This window comes from Pimephales promelas, chromosome 2 (genome assembly GCF_988280905.1).
Source record: "Pimephales promelas chromosome 2, fPimPro1.hap1.1, whole genome shotgun sequence".
NCBI classification, from domain to species: Eukaryota; Metazoa; Chordata; class Actinopteri; order Cypriniformes; family Leuciscidae; genus Pimephales; species Pimephales promelas.
The window spans coordinates 40843766-40869218 of NC_142770.1; the positions used below are offsets into that span (position 1 = coordinate 40843766).

General features: G+C 41.2%; 2 protein-coding genes and 1 long non-coding RNA gene across 3 annotated transcripts; all 3 read left to right on the forward strand.

The window, feature by feature from the left end:
* Positions 1-704: 704 nt before the first annotated feature.
* On the forward strand, positions 705-3274 carry LOC120488642 (uncharacterized). The gene is made up of 3 exons (XR_005624631.2): positions 705-1463; positions 1541-1609; positions 2453-3274. It is a non-coding gene; the product is annotated as an uncharacterized LOC120488642 (long non-coding RNA).
* Positions 3275-14581: 11307 nt separating this feature from the next.
* Positions 14582-16749, forward strand: LOC148997408 (E3 SUMO-protein ligase ZBED1-like). The gene is made up of 2 exons (XM_089119959.1): positions 14582-15508; positions 15865-16749. The coding sequence occupies exons 1-2, from the start codon at positions 14582-14584 to the stop codon at positions 16747-16749; spliced, it is 1812 nt and encodes a 603-aa protein (XP_088976085.1).
* A 7210-nt stretch (positions 16750-23959) lies between these two features.
* Positions 23960-25170, forward strand: LOC148997409 (uncharacterized). The gene is made up of 5 exons (XM_089119029.1): positions 23960-24188; positions 24289-24350; positions 24436-24512; positions 24615-24733; positions 24848-25170. The coding sequence occupies exons 1-5, from the start codon at positions 23991-23993 to the stop codon at positions 24935-24937; spliced, it is 546 nt and encodes a 181-aa protein (XP_088975155.1). The 5' UTR covers positions 23960-23990; the 3' UTR covers positions 24938-25170.
* Positions 25171-25453: the final 283 nt, after the last annotated feature.

The window sequence follows — 25453 nt, forward strand, 5'->3', positions numbered from 1 at the left end:
CAATTCATGTTCTGTCCAGTTTTTGAAGCATTCACGCGTGAAATGCTTCGAGCACATCCGTGACCTCTCTGTTATTCCTCCTTCCTCGAAATGTAAAAAATCGAGCCATCTGGATCGTAACGAGGGAATTTTAGGGAATGGGAAAAGTGTAAGTGTTCCATGAGCGCAACCAAAAATACACCTCGCCATCTCTCCTTTCATACGCTGTCAATCAATGCTCGCTCGGCGCTCGCAAACACACAGCAGCTGTCAGTTGGAGGGGCGTGGTTATGGATGTTAAGGAGACGCCCAAACCGTAAAGCCTACGTCATCGGCCAAGGTCCTCCAATGCAGAGGGGAGGGGCATTTTCAAAATTTGATTAAAGATTACGAAGCCAAAACATTTTTTTGTGTGGATTGACTTGCATGTATGAATTGTTCACCACAAAACGATCAATTTAGGCAAACAAAGTAAGTATGGTCGATTTTGATTTCATGGGGACTTTAAAAAAATAAGGCAGTGGTCAATTTCAATATAGTGATAAAGCTTATGATCATACTTTTTTTTTTTAGCTCCAATTCAACACACCGTGAGTTTATGTTAGAAGAGTTTCTTCAATACGATTAATATTTATAGCAATAGCTTTAAACCACATTACGTATTTAAGAAAATAATTAAAACCCCAAAACATCAATAAACTTATGACAAACCTTGTGTTGTGGAAGGTGTCATCTCAAACACTCTCTTGGCTGCAATTTCTTCGGAGTGTTAGCCTTCTTCCACGCACATTCACGTCGGTGCGGGACACATTTTTTTCTGCCCAAATCAACAAACAAAGCTGCCATATGATGGCACTTGTCTCTGCCGATTGGGCACTCGCATGTGCTGTACATGACTGCCTGACCCTCAACGTGTATCGAATTAATTTTGAGCCAATAAAAATGAACGTAACTTTTCAAGAAACGAATGAAAATATAAATTGAAACTGAATAAAATATCTTTGAAACTGAAAAAGAATGAACCGCAAGCAATTTTTTTGACTTTGTTTTTAATACACTACATGTTTTGCTAACTATTCTTCATATTTCGTTTACTGATCTACACTTACAAATGCGCTTCCAGAGTTTTCATTTACACTTCTGAAGTTTTTGTTTACACTCCCTGAGTTTGCGTTCGCTGTTCTGACACAAATCTCTCGTGGGGGCGGGGCTAGTAGCAGTGTATTCTCATTGGCTACTGAGCTTTTGATTGACAGCTTCTTGACCTGGAAGTGAAGACGTCAGTGAGTGTTGTGTTTACACGTTTGGATGTGAGCGTCTGTAAGCGTAGCTTTCTATTTCATTTAGGTGATATTAAGTTTATTTCTATATTTATTTACTGCTACACTATATTGTTGATATGATTTCTTATAGAAGGAATACAGACAAATGATATAATTTGTCATCGTCGATATCAGAATACTGGATAGCATAGGCTACTCGTGGTCTGATTGTTTTTATTTTTTTTTTATTAATTAATACTAAACTAATACTAATTATAATACAGTTCTTGCTTTTTCAGGTGGAGAGGCATATTAGAGCTCAGTGAGAGCCCATAACATTATACAGCAGTGTTTTCTTGATTTAATTGGTAAGTTTTTAGCCCAATCATTACATGTCTTGTTTATCTAACGTTACATACGGTTACAGTCTTCGATTAGATCATATTTGCTTCAATTAGATCATATTTCCCCTCTGCCACCCCAAACAACATTGTGCTAGAGTACTGTACAGTATCTGTACTGTAGCCTACAGTACAAAATGTACTGTATCAGACAATGACCGATGCCATTGGACCAGAGCCCTGTCAATCACTGCCCGGTTCAACTTTGGCAATGTAAAGCCAATTGCTGATTAATTTGTGATGCAGAGTTTTTAAAAGAAGAGAGAGAGTACTTGACCATTTTCCACGTCTCCATTCATAATATGTAAACACTCATTTGTTTTGAAGTATAACCCTGGGCACAATATTTATTCTGCAAAAGGCAACAAAATGCTTTTTCTGTATCCATATTTTAGTAATAATTATGTTAAAAAAACATTTTGGAGAAAAATGTTGAATTTTTAATAGTCTTTAATAATTTATATATATATATATATATATATATATATATATATATATATATATCCAAATTCAAAACCTAATACATGCAAGTAATTATGACTGAAAAAATCCAGCAACTAGGGAGTAGACGCTACACAGCCATGGATAAATGTTTATTGGGCTATAGAGCCATCTACTGGTTATACAATAGTATTACAGATGATAAATGGTGTGTGAGTCAGGTAAACATTTGGTACTGTAAAATCCCTTAAAACATTTATATAATTTGTTTGAAATAATTATTTTAAGTCTGCAAATGGTTACTGCATGTGGGAGTTCAAAGCAGTTTGTATTGTTAGATTATAATATATTTCCTTTCTCATTTTCCAGGGATTTGAGCAACTTTTCCACAAACAAAATTCTGATGCTGACACAGAGGATGGAGTGATAATACCAGAGATCAGCTGTCTCCATCAGACAATAATGTTACTTTGTTCAGACATATCACCTTTGAATGACTGGGATCATTATCTTCAGACACCTGTTGTATTTTATTTTAATATTATAAAAATAGCAAATATTTTAATTTCTTTGGAGCTCTAGATTAAAACAATCACAGTACACAAGAGGTTGCAGTTTATTCTTATTAGTCTCTGCTGATCATGGATTAGCATACCAACAGCATATGAATGGGATAGTTCACTCAAAAATAAAATTCTCACTTATTTTACTTACCCTCATGCTGTCCCAGATGCATTTTACTTTCTTTCTACAGATAAATACGAATTAAGATTTTAAGGAAAGTAATCCATCTCTGCAAGCCCTAAAGATGCTTTAAAAACCACACACAGTGACTGTGATGTCCATGTGACCTCAGTGGATGAATCAATACTGAAGTGAAACAATAGAATAAAAAAAAAATAAATACTAATAATGTAAACTGTTTTAACTATTAAAAATAATTTCCGACCAACTGCCATACATGGGTACAATCCACTTGTGTTATGTGGACTCACAGAGATGTATTATTTCATTAAAAATCTTTGTGATTATACATTTTATTATCTATATTATGAGAATACTGTGCATTACATGTATAGTATGCAGTTAATGTTTTGTGGATTCTGGTCTTTCCTGTCATAACTGCATCCAAGACTTTCACTTTGGTACTTGTGTATATGCTGTAGTGACAATAAAGAATGAATAAATTTATTAGATTTTTTATTTAAATTCATTTAACTGATTTTATAAGTCATAATTGAACCTGTTGATGATTGTTCAAATATATTTACCATTTTAAATGTTAGAAAATAATATTAACAAAATGAAATAAATAAAATGATCAGCATGATTAAAAAAATACCAACAAAAATATTCTTTGTGTGAAATATGTAATGAAATGCCCTTTGAGGTCTGTATCATCTGACAGCAACCCACGATTGTAATTTTCATATAGTTTAAATTCCTCTTATTTAAGTGATCATACATGATCATTTGATGGTGTAAATGCATATGGTAACAATGAGAAATTTGATGGCCATGGTTGCCAACCTTGATTACCTGGTTGAAGTGAAACTTTCTTGACTGCTGAATATATCACACACGTATACTAGTAGGCTATTCTCTTGTAATAGCACAACCTATTCAGAGCCTAACATGCAAACGAATCATCAAGAATAAACAAATATTCTCCTAAAACATTGGACAAAATATTTTAAGTAGTCATATACAGTGGGCCTACTTTGATGTACAATTACACCTGAATAGACTGATCTCTTGTGAACCTAAAAGCTTCTGTTGACAAAGTAATCGCAGCAGAAGGTAAATACAGATAAAATTAAAAAACAACCATAACTTAATATCACTAAAATTAAATAGAAAGCTGCGCTTACAGACGCTCACATCCACACGTGTAAACACAACTCTGACGTCTTCACTTCCAGGTCAAGAAGCTGTCAATCAAAAACTCAGTAGCCAATGAGAATAGACTGCTACTAGCCCCGCCCCCACGAGAGATTTGTGTCAGAACAGCGAACGCAAACTCAGGGAGTGTAAACGAAAACTTCAGAAGCGTAAATGAAAACTCTGGAAGCGCATTTGTAAGTGTAGATCAGTAAACGAAATATGAGGAATAGTTAGCAAAACATGTAGTGTATTAAAAACAAAGTCAAAAAAATTGCTTGCGGTTCATTCTTTTTCAGTTTCAAATATATTTTATTCAGTTTCAATTTATATTTTCATTCGTTTCTTGAAAAGTTACGTTCATTTTTATTGGCTCAATATTAATTCCATATATTTTGCCTGATTATGCATTGAATTATGCAATCACATAATCGTGTTTTTCTCGAGGGACTGATTTATATGATTTTATGAGTGGTATTCAGCTTTTTTACATTTAATCAAGGCGTTATCAGCTGTTACCAACTTGTAACTTTCAATAGAATGTTCTGTCTTTATTAATAATGAATAATTAATAATAGGGTGGAAGTTACAGTAATGGTTCATTAAATATGTTTCACCATTTAAACAAAAGACAAATTATATATGAAGAACACAAACTAGTGTTTGTTCTGCCCTAACTTTGTATAACATGCGACTTTATTTTTTCTTGTAGAGCTTCCAGGGATATTAGCATCTCTCAAAGAGGCCCTGGAGTCCATGAAACGAGGTTCATTCAGCTCAAGCCCAAGATCATCTGAGCTGTGTCTTCCTGAAACCTCAGAAATGGTTAGAAAATTCTTTATGATAAAGAAAAATCCTATTTGTTATAATAATTATATCTGACTTTTTGTGCATTAAAGGGTTAGTTCACCCAAAAATGAAAATTAAGTCATTAATTACTCACCCCCATGCTGTACCAACCCCGTAAGACCTTCGTTCGTCTTCGGAACACAAATGAAGATATTTTTGATTAAATTTGAGAGCTGTATAACTACCACATTGGCTCCTAAGGGACTGCCTCTTGACGGCCCAAAAAGTCAATGAAGAAAATGTTTAAATATCCCAAGTGACTACCGTGGCTCAACTATATGTTTATCAAGCGACGCGAATACTTTTTGTGCGAAAAAACAAACAAAAATAACGAGTTTATTCGACTATTTTTTTCTTCCTTGTAGGCCAGAACGAGACTTCCTTATAGATTTCCACGACGCATGCGCGAGATTTGCGATCTGCGTACACAGCTTACACTACTTCAGATCGCAATTCTCGCGCATGCGTCGTGGAAATCTATAAGGAAGTCTCGTTCTGGCCTACAAGGAAGAAAAAAATAGTCGAATAAACTCGTTATTTTTGTTTGTTTTTTCGCACAAAAAGTATTCGCGTCGCTTGATAAACATATAGTTGAGCCACGGTAGTCACTTGGGATATTTAAACATTTTCTTCATTGACTTTTTGGGCCGTCAAGAGGCAGTCCCTTAGGAGCCAATGTGGTAGTTATACAGCTCTCAAATTTAATCAAAAATATCTTCATTTGTGTTCCGAAGACGAACGAAGGTCTTACGGGGTTGGTACAGCATGGGGGTGAGTAATTAATGACTTAATTTTCATTTTTGGGTGAACTAACCCTTTAAGTGTTCTGAATTAAGTAACAAAGTGACAGCTTTTTATTATAATTATAAATGAACAAGTTTATACTAATGCTTGTTTTTTTTATTCTTTCCAGATTTCCCTCGGTGGTTCTGATGTCCCCAAAAGAGTCTATGGCAGACTGAAAAAGTCACGAACTTCTCTTTTTACTCACGACTTGGCCACTTTACTTTTTGCTATTGTATTTCACTTTGTTTGACTTAAAGGATTAGTTCACTTAAAAAAAAAAAAACTTTTGCTGATAACTTACTCACCCCCAGGCCAAGATATCCATGTCATTCTTTCTTCAGTTGAAAAGAAATTAAGGTTTTGGATGAAAACATTCCAGGATTTTCTCCATATAATGGCCTTCATTGGGGACCAAACGGTTCAAGGTCCAAAAGACAGTTTCTGTGCAAACTGTTCAAAGGGCTTTAAACGATTCCAGACGATGAATAAGGGTCTTATCAAGCGAAACGATCGGTCATTTAAAAAAAAAAAAAAAAAGTTTAAGTTTTATAAGCTCAAATGGTCGCCTTGCTCTGTTCTGTTATGCATGTTCATGATTTTCCTATTTGAACTCGTTCATCAAAATTAACAAATCTTTTTCCGAGTCATTAGGTTCATTCAACGAACGAAATAAATGAATTGACTCGAAAAAAGATTTGTCAGGGCTGCCAACTCTCAAGCATTCAGCACGAGACTCTCGCAATTGAGCCAATTCTCATGCTTTCACGACAAATTGACTGTTAGCCATTGGACCTTGAACCATTTGGTTCCCATTGAAGTCCATTATATGGAGAAAAATCCTGGGATGTTTTCATCAAAAACCTTAATTTCTTTTCGACTGAAGAAAGAAAGACATGGACATCTTGGAAGACATGGGGGTGAGTAAATTATCACCAAAAGTTTTTTCAAAAGTGAACTACTCCTTTCAGTTAGTTTATTTATTTATTGTTCTGTTTAATACCTCTGCAAATCAATGCATTTTATGTTAATGTATTTTGTTTAGTTTTCATAATGCTTTACTGATGTAGTGCATTAAAGTTTATCTTTCAAAGAGTGTTTGTGTGTTTTGTAGAAATATTTTTTTACTGGGTTTTGTTGAATTCAAATGTTTAAATGTATTTTTAATACATTAAAATATATTATTTTTATATTAAATGGTTTTTGGAACTATAGTGTTCTACTAATACATTATTAATAAGCTGAAATTATATTTAAAATATACTCAGAACGCATTAATGTGAAGCTAAAAATATACTAATGCTGTATTTCTAAAGTCTATTTAAAGTGTATTAAAATACACTTTAAATAAGTGCTATTATATTACATTAAATGTACTTAAAATGGTTCCATTTTAGCACAATTTAGTATAATGAAATATATTACTATTACCTTAAAATTGAACTTAAATACATATTAAAGTACACTTAATATACTTGAAGTTGTTTCAATTTAGCACATTTAATACATATTTAATACGGTATACTTAAAATACATTAAGTATATCAAAAAAGTACAATTTAAATGTATTTCCTTTTCACCTGGGTAGTGTGTAATGTTGCTGTTGGTGCATGAACATTATCTGCAAAGTTGCAGCGCTGAAAGTTCAGTGTAAGCAGAGATATCGTCTTTTAAAAATCAGAAAGTATATTGCCTACAAAAACGACTGGATTGGGACTACAGCTGGGTTATGGTACGTCACTAACCCACACATTTGCATCAACCCTCCCTCCGGAATATGCAGAAAAGGGCATGGCCATATTTCAGAAGCTCCAGCAGCTCGTCGAGTGTGTTGTTCATGCAGCTCTCAGTTTTTATGTCTTCGAACTTCGCACGGACGCTGTACTTCGTCAACAATGGATACAATTTATGTTTGATTATGTTCCTGAAAATGACGATCGTAATCTAGCTCTCTGTGCTGCGCATTTTACGGAAGACAGCTTCCAGAATCTTCACGAGTTCAACGCCGGATTCAATAAGAAACTGTAAACATGAAGCAGTTCCGACTTTAAAACCAGAGGCAGCAGTTGTTGTGCCACAACCTGTAAGTAGGCTAAGACTTAACCATTTTAAATGTATTTGCATGTGTAATTCCAGACATAACGTTAGCCTTGTGTTTTAGCTTTTTTCAAATGCCAGCGCTAGCTTTATTGCCACTAGGCTATTACTTCTGCTATTTTGTGTCTACGACAAACGCGTACAAACATGAATTTTGTATAAGTGCTAATGTTGTAAATGTATTTTTCATGTTTTATGACGTTATTTTCGATTTGATTAAGAACGTAAACTTGCCACCGCTGTTTGAGTATAACATTAGTAGCCAGTCAGTTGCTATTGTTGCCAGTCAGATACTATTGTGTTAAACAAACGTGTATAAAGTTTAAAAAATATAGCAAATTATCATTCAGAAACGTTTATTAAGAGCCATGTGTGGTGAGGTTCTGTTTGACTCTCTTCATCGCGGCTTTCTCGGTCTGATTCTGGGTCATACTGAGACTGCAGTTCGACGCATATTTACATCTGGACCGGTGCTCATGACGTGCCCGTTGCGCCCGTAAAGGTAATGGGCGTTAACTTTCCGGACAACGTAAGCGACAGTTTAGCCAATCACAACTCACCGGACCAAACTAACCAATCTGAGCCCACGACGTGTTTCTGAGGGAGTGTTTTCATAGAATCAGGAAGTCAACCGCTCGTTCGAGGACAGAGGAGAGCGCGGCTGACAATAGACGTGAAGTTTATGAAAAATAAGACTTTTTAAAAACGAAAAACCACGAATACATGTTATATTGCACCCCATAAACACAATCATGCAAAGAAAAAAAGCAGTCAACCCCCCCTTTAATTGTTTGATATCATCACTGAGCCAGGGAAAATAATGCTTTCTGTTTTTGTGTTTAATTGCCACTGCAAATTCTTTCATTTTTGTTTGTAAGCATTCAGTGAATTTCTGACTAATTATTTCGAATTCATTGTCCATTAATAAAGTGTCCCAATTCATATTTCTTATTGCTGTGTGAAATTGTTCTTGTTTGCTCCTCGGAATACCGATGAAATCCTTTTTTTTCCGGAATAAGCTGCAAATCGTTTTCTGGTTAATTTTCTTGTTATCAGCACCATGTTATGATCTGAGAGACCAGTTAACATATTGAAAGATTTTGTGATCTGTTCCGGATGATTGGTGAAGATTAAGTCAATTAGGGTGCTACAATTGTTTGTGATCCGTGTTGGTCATCTGGACAAGATTAAATCCATCCATAATTTGCTGCAGTTTTTTCCTTGTACTGTTATCGTCCCAGAGTAGATTAAAATCACCCATCACTATAACCTCCTTTTTAAAATCTCACTGCTTTGGCATTTCCTTAAACTTATCATAAAAGTCTATTTTAGCAGATGGTGGTCAATATAAGACTAATAACTAACTGGCGAACCACAGTGAAACCTCGGACCGTCCAGACCCAGGCGCCACACAGAAGCACCACCAAGCCCAGGGCCGAAAACTGCAGCTGCACATGCACTCTCCACGGATCCAAACCGCTGCCTCCCCGGTGAATCATGCCGAAGATCCAGCCCACCATCCGTGCAGGAGCCAAACTCGACAGGGTCTTCTTTCCCCGCTGATTCTGCCAAGCCCGTTCCCTTGGCTGTGGTTTCGCTAAATAGCAGGTAGGGACAGTGGGAATCTCGTTCATCCATTCATGCGCGTCACTAATTAGATGACGAGGCATTTGGCTACCGATTCCGACGTCCCCCAATTGATGTCAGATATCGTCACCTGGTACGATACCCGAGGGGCGACTTTCCGGGTTTTGAGGCGGCCCGTCCTCCATACTATTGCATCCGGAGATGCGGCATTTGAAAATGCCTGACTATAACTAATAGTCAAGACCGGGGGATACTTACGTCACCGTCTAGCAGCGCATGAACCAAGGAACCGCACCAATTCGTCCTTTGAAGCCATTTTTCAGACTACATTCCGGGTCGCGGCATGTGGATTATATCATTTCGAGATTTGAGCCCCACCGTCCCACTTCCAATATTGTAGATCCGGCCTCCTCGCACCTAATTTCACCTGCTACGGTCCTGGACCGCATCTGTAATGACAAGGCAGAACAGCAGAAACCCTGAGGAGCTGACCCGGCCCTCATTTACCTTCCCTTTGGCACCTCCATACCGTCCTGAACTTATCACATGGGGGGTAACTCCACCGTTCCACACACCGTCCCGGATCAGTAGGGTGCCAGCTGCCCCGGCATACCCACCCTCTGTCCCTAGCGCTTTTTGGCCCGGGAAGGATGACACCAGAGAAGGTCCGTCTGTGGCCCAGAATGCGGTAAGCAGGACACTTCCAGCCACCACTGTTTCCTCGTCCCCCTGCCGCAGGAGAACCCCCGCAGAGGGAGAGCCCAGCTAATGGCTTTCCGCCCCTACCCCGCACACCGTCCACAGAAAGCTCCACAGCTGTTTCCAGAGGTCCATCTTTCGGGTTTTGGGGGATAACACGACCGGCAGACCGTCCCAACCCCAGCGTGGGGTAGCTAAACCCCCACGCCAGGAATTGGCATCACTCCAGCGATATCCCCCTAGTTCTGGGATTTCCGCTCATTATTTACTTCCTGGTGGTTCCTTTCCCGGCACCCCTTGTCAGCTCAGGCCAACCAACATAAACAACTGGTTTGTCCGCCCTCACTTGTCCCGTGGATGGGGCCGTACACCACAGTCCACTGACGTTTGGAAGGGCGACTTCCCTACTAGTCAGCTTATCCATGGGCACCGCCGCACCCGCCGGGTGCTGACCGGACTCATTGCCCCAAGGTCGACCATGCTGAGGAGTGATCACCACTGCTGTGAAGCCACATCAAGGTAGTTCGAGACAACAAGGGACGGAGCTGAGTTGACACCGGGAGGACTGGTTGAGTCCGCCCCAGCTTCCCAGCTGCGCCCGGCCAGCAGGCTTGTTATGTTGACGGTAAAATTCTCTTTGACCGAACCGTCAGTAAGTAATAATGATGGGACGCCTGACCCACCACACTACTTTAAAATTTTCCTGGCCGCCCTCACTGATCCACAGCACACTTTTAGGCTCTCAGGGACAGTTGAAAAGCCCTCAACAAATCCAACGAGTGGAGAAGGGTTCTCCGACTCATCAATTCGCTGAAGGACTTAACCCTTGCCCGACTGAGTCCGATTGCCGTCAACGTCCTGTAGTTTCTGGTAGGCCATAGGCCCCTTGCCCCTAAGGGAAACCCAATGACCTCCACCTCGTCAACACCCAACTCTCGCCCAATTACCTCGCTGTGGGGACCGTAGTAATCAAGTTTCTCCTGCGCAGCCCTGGTGAGGGAGTCAGGAGCATACTCGTAACGCACCGTTAGATCAATGGCCAAGGCTTTAGAATCACGGATGAGCACCAGGTCAAGTCGTCGCAGCTCCCCCTGGAGGGTTCTGAACTCCCATTCCCAGTGAACTTCCCATACATGGAAGTTCACAGTTTGGAGTGCCCGAGCAATCCTGGCTTCCTGGATAGCCGGGCATTGCCCTAAGATGTGCGAACAGGACGCCGACCTATATGAGCAGCGCCTGCAGGCCGCCCCCGCCTTGGCCCTGCCTCTGTGTAGAAACTCTTGAGTGGGGTAAACGCAGGTTCGGACCTGAAGGGCTGCTATATACAATCTCTGGGTAAACCCGATGGGATTACCCAACCATCCGTTGCTGGCAACAGAATTATGAAAGCCAAGTATCCCCACTCCTTGAGTTGGAAGGCCTGCCCATCTAAGGAATTCGTCCTTTCTCCAGTCACTCGGGACTGGGCACACCCGGTGGTGGCTAGTCAACGAGTCGGTGGTGTCTCCTCTTGCGTTCAAATCCTCCACACCCAGAGGTGGGAGGGAGTCCTCCTTTCCACCGGCTCTCCGCCACGCCCCCTTAAACTTGGATCTCATACGAGAGTTATCCATTATGATCCAAACCAACTCGTCTGCAGCGTGATAAAGGCTGTAAAGCCTCTTCACCTGGATTGATGGGATTTGTCGAGAGAGCTTGCAGATTCCCAGGCCGCCGTCCCTGTTCCTTGCATAAATTAGCCCGTCACAGGTACTCTGTGGAAGGTGGAGCCACTTCTTCACAAATTTCCTGATAGTCCTATCGAGGCTCTGGAGTACACCGTCACTAACCTCACAGAGGTCAGCTTGGTAGAAAATCCGGGGTATAATATACTGATTTAGGAGGACCACCCTTTGTGAGGGTTTAAGTAGTGATTTCCCGATTTTCAGGTACCATTGGTCAAGAGCCACCCCCAGGTCAGGCTTTTCAACCCCTCCCCAGGGGTTGAATTTCACACCCAAGTATTTGATTGTGTCGGCAATACTTGTTTGCTGCAGGGCCATGCCCCCAGACCCCATGGGGCGCAGTTGTTCACCGTGAATGCACCACTGCAGGGCCTGACAAGGAAGCTGTAACACTTCCTCGGATTAACCCGCAAGGAGGTGGTCTGAAAGAATTCGTCCAGAAGCCGCAGGTTCTGTGCCATATCACTCCATGATCCTCCAATCAGCACAAGGTCATCAGCGAAAGCAAGGGAAGTTACTGTAAGACCTGCGACAGTGTATCCTTTGCCATAGCATTCAAGGCCTTGGATGAGGGGGTCCAAGGCTAGGTTGAAAAGCAGGGGTGACAGTGGGTCTCCCTGCTTAACACCAACCCTCACTGTAACATCGGGGGTTTTCTCACCTCTGACCTCGACAAATGTCGTACTGTCCGTGTAGATTTGCTGGATTACTTCTACCATATGTGGATCCACGTTCATCCGCCCAAGAGCTGACAGGATGTGCTCATGTGAGACGGTGTCAAAAGCCTGTGCAAAGTCGACGAACACTACTGCAAGCTGGCTCCGCTCTTCTTTGCAGTGGCGGATGAGGCCTTGCAGCACCTCTATATTCTCCGCACACCCGGGGCGAAACCCCCTTTGTCTAGGGTGGATCGGGCATGCTTGTTGGGCTCGCTTATTAACCACACTGGTAAAAAGCCTCAAGATCATAGACCCGATGGTGATCGGTCTCCAGCTACCAATCTCCATCACCGCTCCTGGGTCTGAAATCTTAGGGATTAGCACCGTACGACTTTTCTTCAGACTAGTTGGTATGACACCTGTGAATCACCACATGTTGAACAGACAAGTGAGGGTCTCGCACCTAGGGTCCCAATTGAGAATGTCCCGTTTCCCGATCCTGTCTGGGCCTGGTGCGGATGCGTTCGATACTTGCTGTAGGCTTTGTTGGATCTCGCCTTGAGAGATGCTTCCCACTAGGTGAGTATTATCAGCACTCACCCTTACGTCGAATCGACCGAGCCCGCCGAAGGGAGCTGGTGAGTCCCATTTTGCCTGAAACGTGTTATAAACTGTTCCTATTGGAACTGGACAGATCTCCACCTTGCCACCGTCCAAGATTGATTTTACTAGGCGGGCTCGGTCCTTTTTAAAGAGGGACTGACCGGTGTGAAATGCGCGACATTTGGCGAGCGATTTATGTTGGCGCCACCTGACTGCCCTTGACGCTGGTATTGCCCTTCCGTGCCGCTTTGTGGGAATGACTCTCACTCTAGGGTTACAGCCCCGGAGCATCCTTTGCGTTGCCGCTTCAACCAGCTCGGGTAACTGGTCGCTGCCTTCCAGACAAGCTCTTATTACGTGGATGTCCTCCGTGCCATTGCCTTCCACCTCGCTCACCATTTTGCGGGCCACCTCTTTAAGCAGACGAAGGAGGCCTCCCTCTGGCAAGTTCGGCTGTCTAGGAAGGATCGATGAACTCGCAACAGGCTCAAACGGTGCTTCACTGCTCGTTGCAGGACTCGTAAGTCCCACTTGAGCTGCCCCGGGAGGGGCTACTTCCTCACAGTCCCTCAAGGTAGTCTGGGCTCCTGCCTCCTCTTCCGTCTGGTTTCTACCAGAACCATCCCCCTTTCTCACTTCCTTGATCCTTTTCCGATTGCGAATATCTGGGTGGACGTGCAGTTCGTGTATACTCAGCGCTCTCCTGGTTCCAAAACTAGCTGTACATTCCGAGCACTTTATTGCTCCCCGGGGTTGGGGCTTGAACCGCCGAGTTGGCCTGTTACTGTGTTTGCGCTCTCTGTTACCGTTGACTGCCCTACTATAAGGCGAGTCAGGGCAACCAAGCACTCTCGTAAACCAAATTCCGTAGCATAATTTCGTAAAACTGTTGAGCCACCACCACCATGATCCCTGGCTCCGAGACCATGAGGGGATCTAGCCATACTGTGGTCACCCGATCCAGAGGCTTCCACTGGGTAGCTTTTTATACAGGGAGACCTACCAGCCTGTATGATGCCAGAATTAACTGACATCAAATCCTCAGGTGGCCGTCGATACGCAGAGCGGGAAGGAGCAGGATGTCGGCCTTCCCTGGTGCATCATCATCCAATCCGCCAGGACACCCTAACAGCCATATACCGAGGGAGAGGTGCTCTCCCTGGTTCCCGTACACCAGAGGTGTCTGCCTAGTGCGGTTTTCCAGTAAGGTCCTGTTATATTCCTCTCACTATAGGCTTGCCGCGATAGTCGGTGTTGACGGTGTTACCGGTTTTAAGTCCCGTCACCGGTGACATCACTTTCCCACCGTGACACCGCGATGTCTTGACTTTTTTTTAAGTATTCGTTTTTGCTAAAATATTTATTTGAATTAATTAAAAATAATAATTTTCAATTATTTAGTTCAGAAGAGAGCATACATTATAATTAAAAATGAACTGCGCAGTGCGTGCCAAGAGCCAGTCACGTCACAGATCAGCAAGCGTCAGGATTCCATTTAGCACGTGTGACGACGAGAACTAGTCAAGAAAAGCAAGATAATGGCGGAAGATTTGGTATCAAAACGAAATGCGAAAGCGCCTGTTTGGCAATATTTTGGATTCAAACCAAATTCACAAATGGAACCTGAAAACCTCAATGAGGCAATCTGCAAACTTTGCCTGGCAAAGGTTGCAGCATCTGGAGGAAACACGAGCAACTTATACACGCACCTTCAAGCGCACCACAAGACTGAGGCTGCCAAAATGGGCACTGCCGTAAAACATCGACCGCAGAAGCCAGACACACAGGTACAACAGTCAATTAGAAGTGCGTTTGCGCGATGCACCAAATATAAGAAGGACAGTGTAAGGTGGAACAAATGCACCGATGCCGTGACCAAGTATATCTGCAAAGAAATGGTGCCTTTCTACACGGTTGAAAAACAATCTTTCAAAGACCTCATAACAACACTCGACAGCCAGTATGAATTGCCCGGGCGTTCATATTTCTCAGACACCGCTATCCCACGTGCCTACAACCGTGTCCGTGGAGAGCTGCAACAGGCTGTTTCAGCAGTTGATTATTTTTCACTCACAACAGACATGTGGTCCAGCACAAAAATGACACCTTACATGTCTTTTACACTACACTACCTTACACTAACTTTCCATTTCATTGACACGGAATGGAAACTGGTGTCAAAATGCCTCCAAACAAGTTTTTTGCCCGAGGACCACACTGCCGCTAACTTGGCCGATGCTTTGCAGGAGGCTCTCCATGACTGGGGATTAAAAGAAGATAACGTGTCTTGTGTCACGACAGACAGTGGAAGCAATATTAAAGCGGCTGTTCGTAATTTAGGCTGGCCCTGGTTGAGCTGTTTTGGGCACAACCTGAACCTAGCTGTGTCCAACACAATTGAGAAGACGGAGAAAGCCCGAACAGACCGTGCCCTCGCAGTTTGTCGCACCATAAACGGCTTCTTCTCTCACAGTTGGAGAAGGAGAAGGGAGCTGAAGAAAGCCCAAGTCCAGCTTGGCCTCCCAGAGCACTCACTCGTGACGGTAAGTTTATTCTTAGTTCTTATAAGAAAGCTTTTAGTATAGCTATATAGCTATATTTAGTAGTAGATTAAGTATTAAAAAATTATAAAACACTAAAAGCTAGTTTTCTTTAAATATATCCGACAGAAAACCATTAATAGGCTTTGTAGAACAGTTTAAAAGAGGTTGTTATTTTTTTCGTTATTGAGGCTATAAATGATTTATAGTAAATCAATCCTAAATAAAGTAAATGTTTGATGCAGTTTTACTTTGTTCTGTGGTATATAATTTAGACTTTAATAGTCTACCACGTTTTTTTTATTTGTCATTGAAAATAATAATATAATAATAATAATTGTATTTATTTTCTTATTGAGGACTGTGCAACTCGATGGGGCTCCAAGCAAAAAATGATTGATAGGATGCTAGAGCAGAGGACGGCCATCAATCGAGTTCTAGCTGATGACCGTAAAGTCAATGTGAGCATCACATGGCAAGACGAGGATGTGTTGCAATCGTTGAACAAAGCGTTAAAGCCAGTGAGCGAGTTTACAGATGTTCTGTCCGGGGAGAATTACGTAACCGCGTCATCTCTTCTACCTGTGCTGCGTCTCATTAAAGAGGACACATTGGCCCCATCGGATGAGGATGGACATCTGACAGCCAACCTGAAAGCCGGCATCATGTCTATTTTAGACGATAAATATAAAGCTCTGCCAGAAACAAGCCTGCAGCTTCTTCGCAAGACAACGTTCCTGGACCCGCGCTACCGGGGTGACTACGACCCGAATGTTGAAGAGACCAAGAAAATGATAGAGGAAGAAGCGGTCATCCTCGGTAGGAAAGCGCAGTCAACGCACCCCGTGAGAGAAGAGGGAGAACAAAACGAGGGAGAACAAAACGAGGAAGCCGACGTCGAGCCGCAGCCCAAAAGAAAAAAAACTCTGGCAAGTTTATTAAAAAGAAAAGCAGGCACTGCGACAGTAAGTCTGACTATTCCAGAAAAGGTGGTGACAGAAATCGCCATCTATGCTCAGGAGACCCCCATTCACGCAGAGCAGGATCCTCTGGCCTGGTGGAAGGAGAACCAAAGTAGGTTCCCCCTGTTGGCAAAGATAGCCAAAAAGTATCTTTGCGTGTGTGCAACAAGCTGTGCATCCGAGAGGGTGTTCAGCACGATGGGAAACATAGTCACCCCCAAAAGATCGCATCTTAAGCCAGAGATGGTCAACATGCTCGGTTTTCTGGCAAAGAACATGTAGGCCTAGACACAGTCTAAATGTTCTTGACTGCAAGACTGTCTTTGTCATGAAGTCGGTCTTTGTCTCAACTGTCATGTTCTTTGACTCTAGACTGCAAGCAATGTTTTACTTTTTTGCTGTCATTTATGTAGGCTAAGGTCCTTTTTGAAGTTTTTATTTTATATTCTTCTCTTTTTATTTGGTTTTATCTTATAAACTTTGTGTAATTTATTTAGGCCTATTTTGTTTTTTTATTCGTTAAAACGTTTTATGGTTCTTCTTTGTTTGGGCCCACAGTTTGCCAATTTTCACTTTTTTCAGCTATGCATGGGGTTATTTTTATTTGTTTGTAATGCTAATAAAAGTTCTCTCTATAAATAAAAGTTTATTGTCAGCGAGTTTTTTTTTCTTCTCCATTCCAGGAATTGACGCGGAATTGCTATTGACGCTTATTTCGAAAGTGAAAGTGTGTCATTTATGTAGGCTAAGGTCCTTTTTGAAGTTTTTTATTTTATATTCGTCTCTTTTTAATGGGTTTTATCTTATTTAAACTTTGTGTGATTTATTTAGGCCTATTTTATTTTCTTATTCGTTAATAAACTTTTTATGGTTCTCATTTGTTTGGGCCCACAGTTTGCCGATTTTCACTTTTTTCAGCCAATGCGGTTATTTTTATGCGTTCGTTATGCTAATAAAAGTTCTGTCTATATTTTATTCGTTCGTTATGCTAATAAAAGTTCTGTCTATAAATAAAAGTTTTATTATCAGCGAGTTTTTTTTTTTCCATTCAAGCAATTGATGCTGAATTGCTATTGACGCTTATTTCGAAAGTGAAAGTATAACGGCACGCATTTAAAAGCTATTTAACCCCTCCCCGCCCTCCACGGTGACACCGGGATTACCGGTGTTGTCACACGTCGATTAACCGGTGTGAAATTTTCCTCACCGCGGCAACCCTAATAGACAAGGGATCTAGTGGGGCCAACGGGCTTAGAGGGAAGCACCGTCTTATATCGTAGTGCAGGCAGGGAGGAGCAAGACCACCTCTCATGGTTATCAACCAGGTGGAGGCCTCCCCAGGCACTCAATAGTTCCAGTCAATCAGGGATCCCCAACAGGGGTTTCCATTGGCAAAAAGTAGTTACCATCAAATCTTGTAAGTTTCAATTGTGCAATCCCTCCCTTATACGATGGCGGGTCATGGGAATAACGCCGCCGGATCGCGGGTCAGCATCGTTTACAGTTGGAACTAAGACGGTATCTGATCGTCTTCGAACCTTCGACTTTTCTTCTTGATTAATGAAAACATTCTTGGCTAATGCTTTCGCTCTCGTCCGTCTTGCGCTGGTCCAAGAATTTCACCTCTAGCGGCGCAATACGAATGCCCCCGGCCGTCCCTCTCAATCATGGCCCCGGGTTCCAGAAACCCACAAAATAGAACCGGAGTCCTATTCCATTATTCCTAGCTGCGGTATTCAGTGACGACGGGTGGCCTGCTTTGAACACTCTAATTTTTTCAAAGTAAACGCTTCGGGCCCCGAGGACCGGACACCCAGTTTAGGGCATCCGACATCCAACTACGAGATTTTTAACTGCAGCAACTTTAGTATACGCTATTGTAGCTGGAATTACAGCGGCTGCTGGCACCAGACTTGCCCTCCAATGGGTCCTCGTCCATGGGTTTAGGATATGCTCATTCCAATTACAGGGCCTCGAAAGAGACCTGTATTGTTATTTTTCGTCACTACCTGCTGTAGTTTCGTCAGCGCCTGCTGCCTTCCTTGGATGTGGTAGCCGTTTCTCAGGCTCCCTCTCCGGAATCGAACCCTGATTCCCCGTTACCCGTGGTAAACATGGTAGGCGCCGAATGTACCATCGAAAGTTGATAGGGCAGACATTCGAATGAGGCAAGCCGAGCTGTTGGATCGGCGCTCAACGCTTGAAGCATCACGCGCCGACGCTCACAAATCAGTGGTTAGTAACGTTAACTCTTTGAGTCCGACTTCGTCTACTCCGTATGTTACTCTGCCCAGGACGCGATCATCTCGGGCTTCATTCACTCCGGCACCGAAACAACATGGACCATGGATCACACAGCGGAAGACACGAGCCAGGACCAGAGCTGCCTCTCCGCCCCTCCCGGTCTTCGAGATCTCCACCCGGAACCGCTTCTCCCCTCTTTGCGAGCCTTCGGGGGAAAGGTAAGGTGCCCACTCACTGCTTTCCTGGTGCTCGTGTTCTTGATGTCGCTGCACAGGTTCCCGAGATCCTGAATGGTGACGAGCGTGTCGGAGCTGTTGTGCTGCACGCGGGAGCGAACGACATCAGGCTGCGGCAGACGGAGGTTCTGAAGAAGGACTACAGGAGCCTGATCGAGACGGTACGCAGCACAGCGTCTAAAGCAGCGATCATCGTGTCTGGACCGCTTCCCACGTACAGACAAGGACATGAAAGGTTCAGTAGACTATTTGCATTAAATGAATGGTTAATGTCATTGTGTAATGAACAGAAGCTGCTCTTTGTAAATAATTGGCATCTGTTTTGGGAGAGACCCAGGCTGTACCGTGCAGATGGACTCCATCCCAGCAGAATCGGAGCGGCTGTGCTGTCGGACAACATCTCCAAGACGTTACGCACCAGATGACTAGTAAGTCAAAGTCCAAATCACAGCCTTTGCGGTCCAAACTTAACTAATATGCAATAGTGTGGAACATTATATAGAAACTGTGTCTATTCCTCGTTTAGTGAAGCCAAACAATAAATCTAGTGCAGGCTCTAGCAAAAATCTTATTGTAATCAAACCAGAAAATCTAAATATCAGTGAACAAAAACAATTTCTAAAGCTAGGTCTTCTAAACATTAGATCGCTCACACCTAAGGCGGTTATTGTAAATGAAATGGTCACAGATAATAACTTCGATGTTCTGTGCCTTACTGAAACCTGGCTTAAACCAAATGAGTATTTCGGTCTAAACGAATCTACTCCGCCAGGATACTGTTATAAACATGAGCCTCGCCTGATCGGTCGTGGCGGCGGTGTTGCAACAATCTATAAAGATATTTTTAATATTACTCAGAAAGCAGGTCACAGGTTTAATACATTTGAAGTACTTGTGCTAAATGTTACGCTCTTAGATGTAAGAAGGAAATCCATATTATCTCTAGCCCTGGCTACTGTATATAGACCTCCAGGGCCATATGCTGAATTCCTAAAAGAGTTTGCAGACTTTCTCTCAGATCTATTGGTGAATGTCGATAAAGCAATAATTGCTGGAGATTTTAACATACACGTAGATAATACAAATGATGCTTTAGGGGCTGCGTTTACAGACTTATTAAACTCCTTTGGGGTCAAACAAAACGTCAGTGGTCCCACTCATCGTCTAAATCATACACTAGATTTAATTATATCATATGGAACCGATCCAACTGATATAGATATTATACTACAAAGCGATGATGTCACTGATCGTTACATGGTGACTTGCATAATACGTACTGCTGAAATATGTCATGTTGCGCCACGTTATAGACCAGGCAGAACAATCCTTCCAACCACTATAGATAAGATTCTCAAATAGCTTACCTGATCTATCTAAGCTGCTAAGTGAACCCAAACAAACAGATGAATTAGAGGAAATGAATAGCAGTTTAAGCACCATTCTTACTAGTACATTAGATATTGTTGCGCCAATTAGATTAAAAAAGGTTAGAGAGAAAATTAAAGCACCATGGTACAACAGTGCTACGCATGCTATCAAGAGAGAAACTCGCAACTTAGAGCGTAAATGGAAACAAACTAATTTAGAGGTCTTTAGAATCGCGTGGAAAGACAGTATGTCACGTTATAAAAAGACACTAAAAACAGCCAGGGCTGAGCATCTCCGCAAACTAATCGAAAATAACCAAAATAATCCAAGGTTTTTATTTAACACTGTGGCTAGACTAACAAATAAACAGACATCACCAGAGCAAAATAAACCGTTACAGTTTAGTAGTAATGATTTTATGAATTATTTCAATGAGAAAATAAAAAGCATCCGAAACACAATTATAAATGTACAATCCTCTATGGTGTCTTATGATTCAGCTTCAATTATGGCCCCTCTAGAACAACTAAACCGCTTTACAACGATAGGACAGGAGCTAAATAAACTTATCATTGCATCTAAACCAACAACTTGTTTATTAGATCCAATACCCACTAAACTACTGAAAGAACTATTACCTGTAGTGGAAGAGCCTCTCCTCAATATTATTAACTCGTCTTTATCTTTAGGTCATGTTCCAAAAATATTCAAGCTGGCAGTAATAAAACCTATCATTAAGAAACCGCAATTAGATACAAATAACTTGGCAAATTACAGACCCATTTCAAATCTTCCATTTATGTCCAAAATACTAGAAAAAGTTGTGTCCGCTCAATTGTGCTCTTTTCTGCAAGAAAATGATATCTATGAAAAATTCCAGTCAGGATTCAGACCGCATCATAGTACAGAAACTGCGCTAGTTAAAATTACAAATGATTTACTTTTAGCTTCTGACCAAGGCTGTCTCTCAATACTAGTCCTACTTGATCTTAGCGCTGCGTTAGACACTATAGATCATAAAATACTCTTGGATCGACTACAAAACTTCACTGGTGTCCAGGGACAGGCATTAAAGGAACACTCCGACTTTTTGGGACTTTAGCCTATTCACCTTACCCCCCAGAGTTAGATAAGTCCATACATACCTTTTTCATCTCCGTGCGTGCTATAAGTCTGTTTGACGCACCCACCGCTAGCCTAGCTTAGCACAAAGACTGGATGTGAATGGTTGCAGCTTTCATACTAATCCAAATGAGTGACAAAATAACGCAAACGTTTTCCTATTTACATGTTGTGATTTGTATAGTCACAGAGTGTGCAAATATCAAGGCCATATGAGACACAGACATCTTTTGACCGTATAAATACTATATTTTCTGAAGGCGAAGCACTGCTACTTGGGCAGAGTGATAACAATCACCTGAGACGCACCGTGACGAGGAGCAGAGAGTTCGCTTCGCTCAGCGTTGGAATAAAGAGTCAGCAATTACTAACGTTAGATAGAAAAGCATAGTTTATCATGGGTGTTTGCTTTATTGTATGAGCTGTGACAATAAACAGGGGAGACCAGGTAATACAGTACCATGTTTCATTGATTTCCAACCAAAAACGCACCCAGATTTATAAATATCACATGAATAAATAATTATTATTACAGGAATCAATATATTTTAAATGCAATTTATTAGCTGAACCAAATGTAGGCTATTTAGCCTATATAATATACAGTATTGCATTACTATAGGATAGAATAAGGGGAAAGTAATAGCACAAATTGTTTTTGCACAATGAACTCACAGCCTATCGTACCCTTTTGCACGCTCAAGTTCGTTATTTCCATGGTTATTTCAAATTTAGGCTACTAGGCGCGCCGCGCGCAGGGTGCAAGTTCAACGCGGTGAACGCGCTCGTTTATTTTCCCCAAGTGCGTCCGCACCGCATCAAGATAAAAACATATTCATACCCTAATCATATAATAGCAGGCACGTGCAGAGGGGGGGGCGTTGGGTGCTCGAGCACCTGCCCTTTTGCCCCTTGGTGCCCAAAGTGCCCTTTTGTCAAGACAAAATTTCCTCTCCTTTTTTTTGTATTTAAAGGCACTTTTGTGGATGCCTGCCCCATCTAACTAGTAGTAAAATTAATGAATAATAATTTAGCTGTAAATAAAATGACCCACATGATGACCTTTCACCTGATTCCTCACGCTGCACGCGCATTTTTTAATTTCGCGCGGCTACGCGCAATCGCGCATTCCCAGAGGATATCTTCAACTCTTGCGGCTGCTGGTAAGTTGTGTTCTATTCTCAGCGAAGTGATTTTGATGTTTGTTTACTTATTATAATTATTTTACTAGAACGACGTGAAGAGAGCATGCAGAGAGATGTTGTTTGTATTGCTGTGTGTAACGTTAGGCTGTAGAAGTAACGTTAGCTTGCTGTTTGAGGGAGAAAAGTTTCATGGGCGTGGAGTGGTGTTATTTGACTAAAAACTATTATTTGTACTTTAAACTATTATTATTATTACAGTATTTATTTAAAAAAATATTTTCACATAAAAATTATTATCACAACTCTGGTAAGTTATCACATAGGCTTACCAGTTAGTATCTTATGTTTTGTGTGCAGAAGCCTGTGTGAACATCTGCCCTGTTACGTTACTATTCTATTATTGTATTATTATACTATAGCAGCCTGGGTAGAATCTGTAGCTTTAGCAGGTCAGTGAACTAGTGAGCCAGTTCCAAACACTGTCAGCAATCTTTACATCTTGTCATGGTCACATAAAAATGGTTTAATCAGCTAATAACCTATATTTCTGTTTATTTTAATGTCTACAGTCTTAGATCAACTCCAGCAGTATCAGCAGCAGCAGTAACAACATCAACAGCAAAGGCAGCAAACTCACTTAAGGACTTAAGTAAGAATTAACCATAACAGGCATCACATTAATGTTAAAAATCTTGTAAAGTATTAATTGATGTTTCTGTTTGCTTTGTTTTTATTTTCATTGTATAAAATGTAACTCTTGTATTTTTGTAAATCCGTTTTTGCCATGAAAATAGCCACAGATGCTGATATGCCATTAAATAAAACTATACTGTACTGCACGAAACATGGGCCAGGTTGATTTTGTCCTATACAGTTCACTATAACAGCTGTTCTTTATTATTCTGTATAACAGAGAAGAAAAAGCCATCAGGTTGGGACAACTTAAGATACTTCAGTTTCTAATCCCAGAGTTATATATAAATATATAAATTATATATATATATATATATATATATATATATATATATATATATATAAATTATTTTTTTACATTTTAAACTTTAAAATTGTCTTTTCTGTTCTGTTTCTTTTTCAAAACTGCATCAATGCATTTGCTGCTGTATCGATGCAGAATCATCTGTATTGATATATTACTGTATTGATATTTTGAGCACAGCCCTATAAAGCCTTGTTTCCATGTGCCCCATTTTATACTTTGAGCACCTGCCCTTCCAGAGGTCTCTGCACGGCCCTGTATAATAGTGTCACTAACGTTACATTAGATCTGGCTAAAGGCACTGTTACAGTAGGTCATCTAAAAACATAACGGAACACTTACCTCAGCCGCAGGTGATCCACTTGCCCTGAGCAGAGTGGAGATGTTACTCCTTTACATAGGGACAATATGGCTCTTAAATCTCTGAGTCCAAACGAAAACAGACTGGTGTATATGGCAAATGAAAGTTTGAAGAGGATATTTGAAAAGCTGGAGATGATGGACATGAGGTTGGATAAGATGGAGGCTGACATCAATGAGCTCAAAGAGGCAAAAGAGGAGCCTGCTTCAAAGAAATTAAAGAGAGCTGGGAATAATTCTGTTGCGGTAAGTTATTTTCTGACCATCACAGTGTCTGCTTAACTTTGTGTGCTTTATTTATAAATCTATTCGAATTGAGCCCTCATACTATGTTGGATTTTTACAGGAAGCTGTATGGAGATTGCACAATGTGGAAAACAACATACACAAATATGACGCACAGACAAGGTATATCTTTAAAACTATGCTTTCATAACAGTCTTTTCTTCTAAATTATATTTTTAATCAACCTTCTTTAATTACTGCTTCACAGTCTATCCTCCCCCCACAACCTCGAGGTCATAATCTTTTTAATGGCTGTACCGGACATAGATCCTGCTGTTGTTAAAGGTAAGTCACAAGAGAATGTACCAAGGCTACAACTTTTTAACTGTATAGATTAGTTAGTTACAAATAAACATATTCTCCCCCTCTCTATCTCCATCTCTCTAGCATCCTGCAAGCCATATTTTGAAACTGTTAGAAGGGGTTACAGGATGGCCCAAGATGAGAACAAAGACAAGATGGAGGACAGCAGGATCATTATGCTCATGAGACAAAGAAAAAGAAGAGTAAGTATAAATACATATAAATCTGAGTAAAAGCCTCAGCCTGGGAGAGGCTCCCATCCCAACACATTTGATATTTTCATTGGTTTAATTACTTTTTTCCCTCCCATTTTGCAGCTACTGAGCTGCAGGACTGGGGTTCCCCAGACAGAGGAAGATGCAGCTATCTGGAAGACTGCAACAGTTGACCACATGTCTGAAGAGTAGGATGCCATATTGGATGGAAAGTCGGTGTGGGTTGTTCGGGTTATTATATTGTTTTACATATATTATACACAGGCCTTATACATTATATGGGGTTATTTATTGTATGACTAATAGTAAAATGTATTCTGTGCTAATGTTTTTTTTTATTATTTATAGAGTTTTGACTGTGTGTATATAAATATATATGTCATGTGCCCAGTGTCATTTACAAATAATAAAAATAACAAACTCAACTTTGTCTATCTGATTGTCTTGACATTATAACCATGAACACCAATGACAATGAATATTAATAATGAGTAATAATAAACCCAAATGAGGCCATAAACTGGACCAATAGTGTGGGGGTTTAGAGGAGGGACAAAGCATTGAGCACCCAATCCTATGTAAGATCTCTGACCAATTGAAGGAGGCCACTGCCTTGTGTCCCAAAGGTGTGAAATGCTAATGTTCCCTTGCATTGACCCCGACCTGGGGATTATTCACCATGGTAACTGATGGCCCTAGTGGCTCCCT

Excerpts from the sequence above, each read along its gene's own strand:
- LOC148997408 (XM_089119959.1), top strand. The coding sequence starts at position 14,582 with ATGGAACCTGAAAACCTCAATGAGGCAATCTGCAAACTTTGCCTGGCA. Across the intron at positions 15,509-15,864 it reads CAGAGCACTCACTCGTGACG|GACTGTGCAACTCGATGGGG; the intron begins GTAAGTTTATTC and ends TTTCTTATTGAG.
- LOC148997409 (XM_089119029.1), top strand. The coding sequence starts at position 23,991 with ATGGCTCTTAAATCTCTGAGTCCAAACGAAAACAGACTGGTGTATATG. Across the intron at positions 24,189-24,288 it reads CTGGGAATAATTCTGTTGCG|GAAGCTGTATGGAGATTGCA; the intron begins GTAAGTTATTTT and ends GGATTTTTACAG. Across the intron at positions 24,734-24,847 it reads TGAGACAAAGAAAAAGAAGA|CTACTGAGCTGCAGGACTGG; the intron begins GTAAGTATAAAT and ends CCCATTTTGCAG.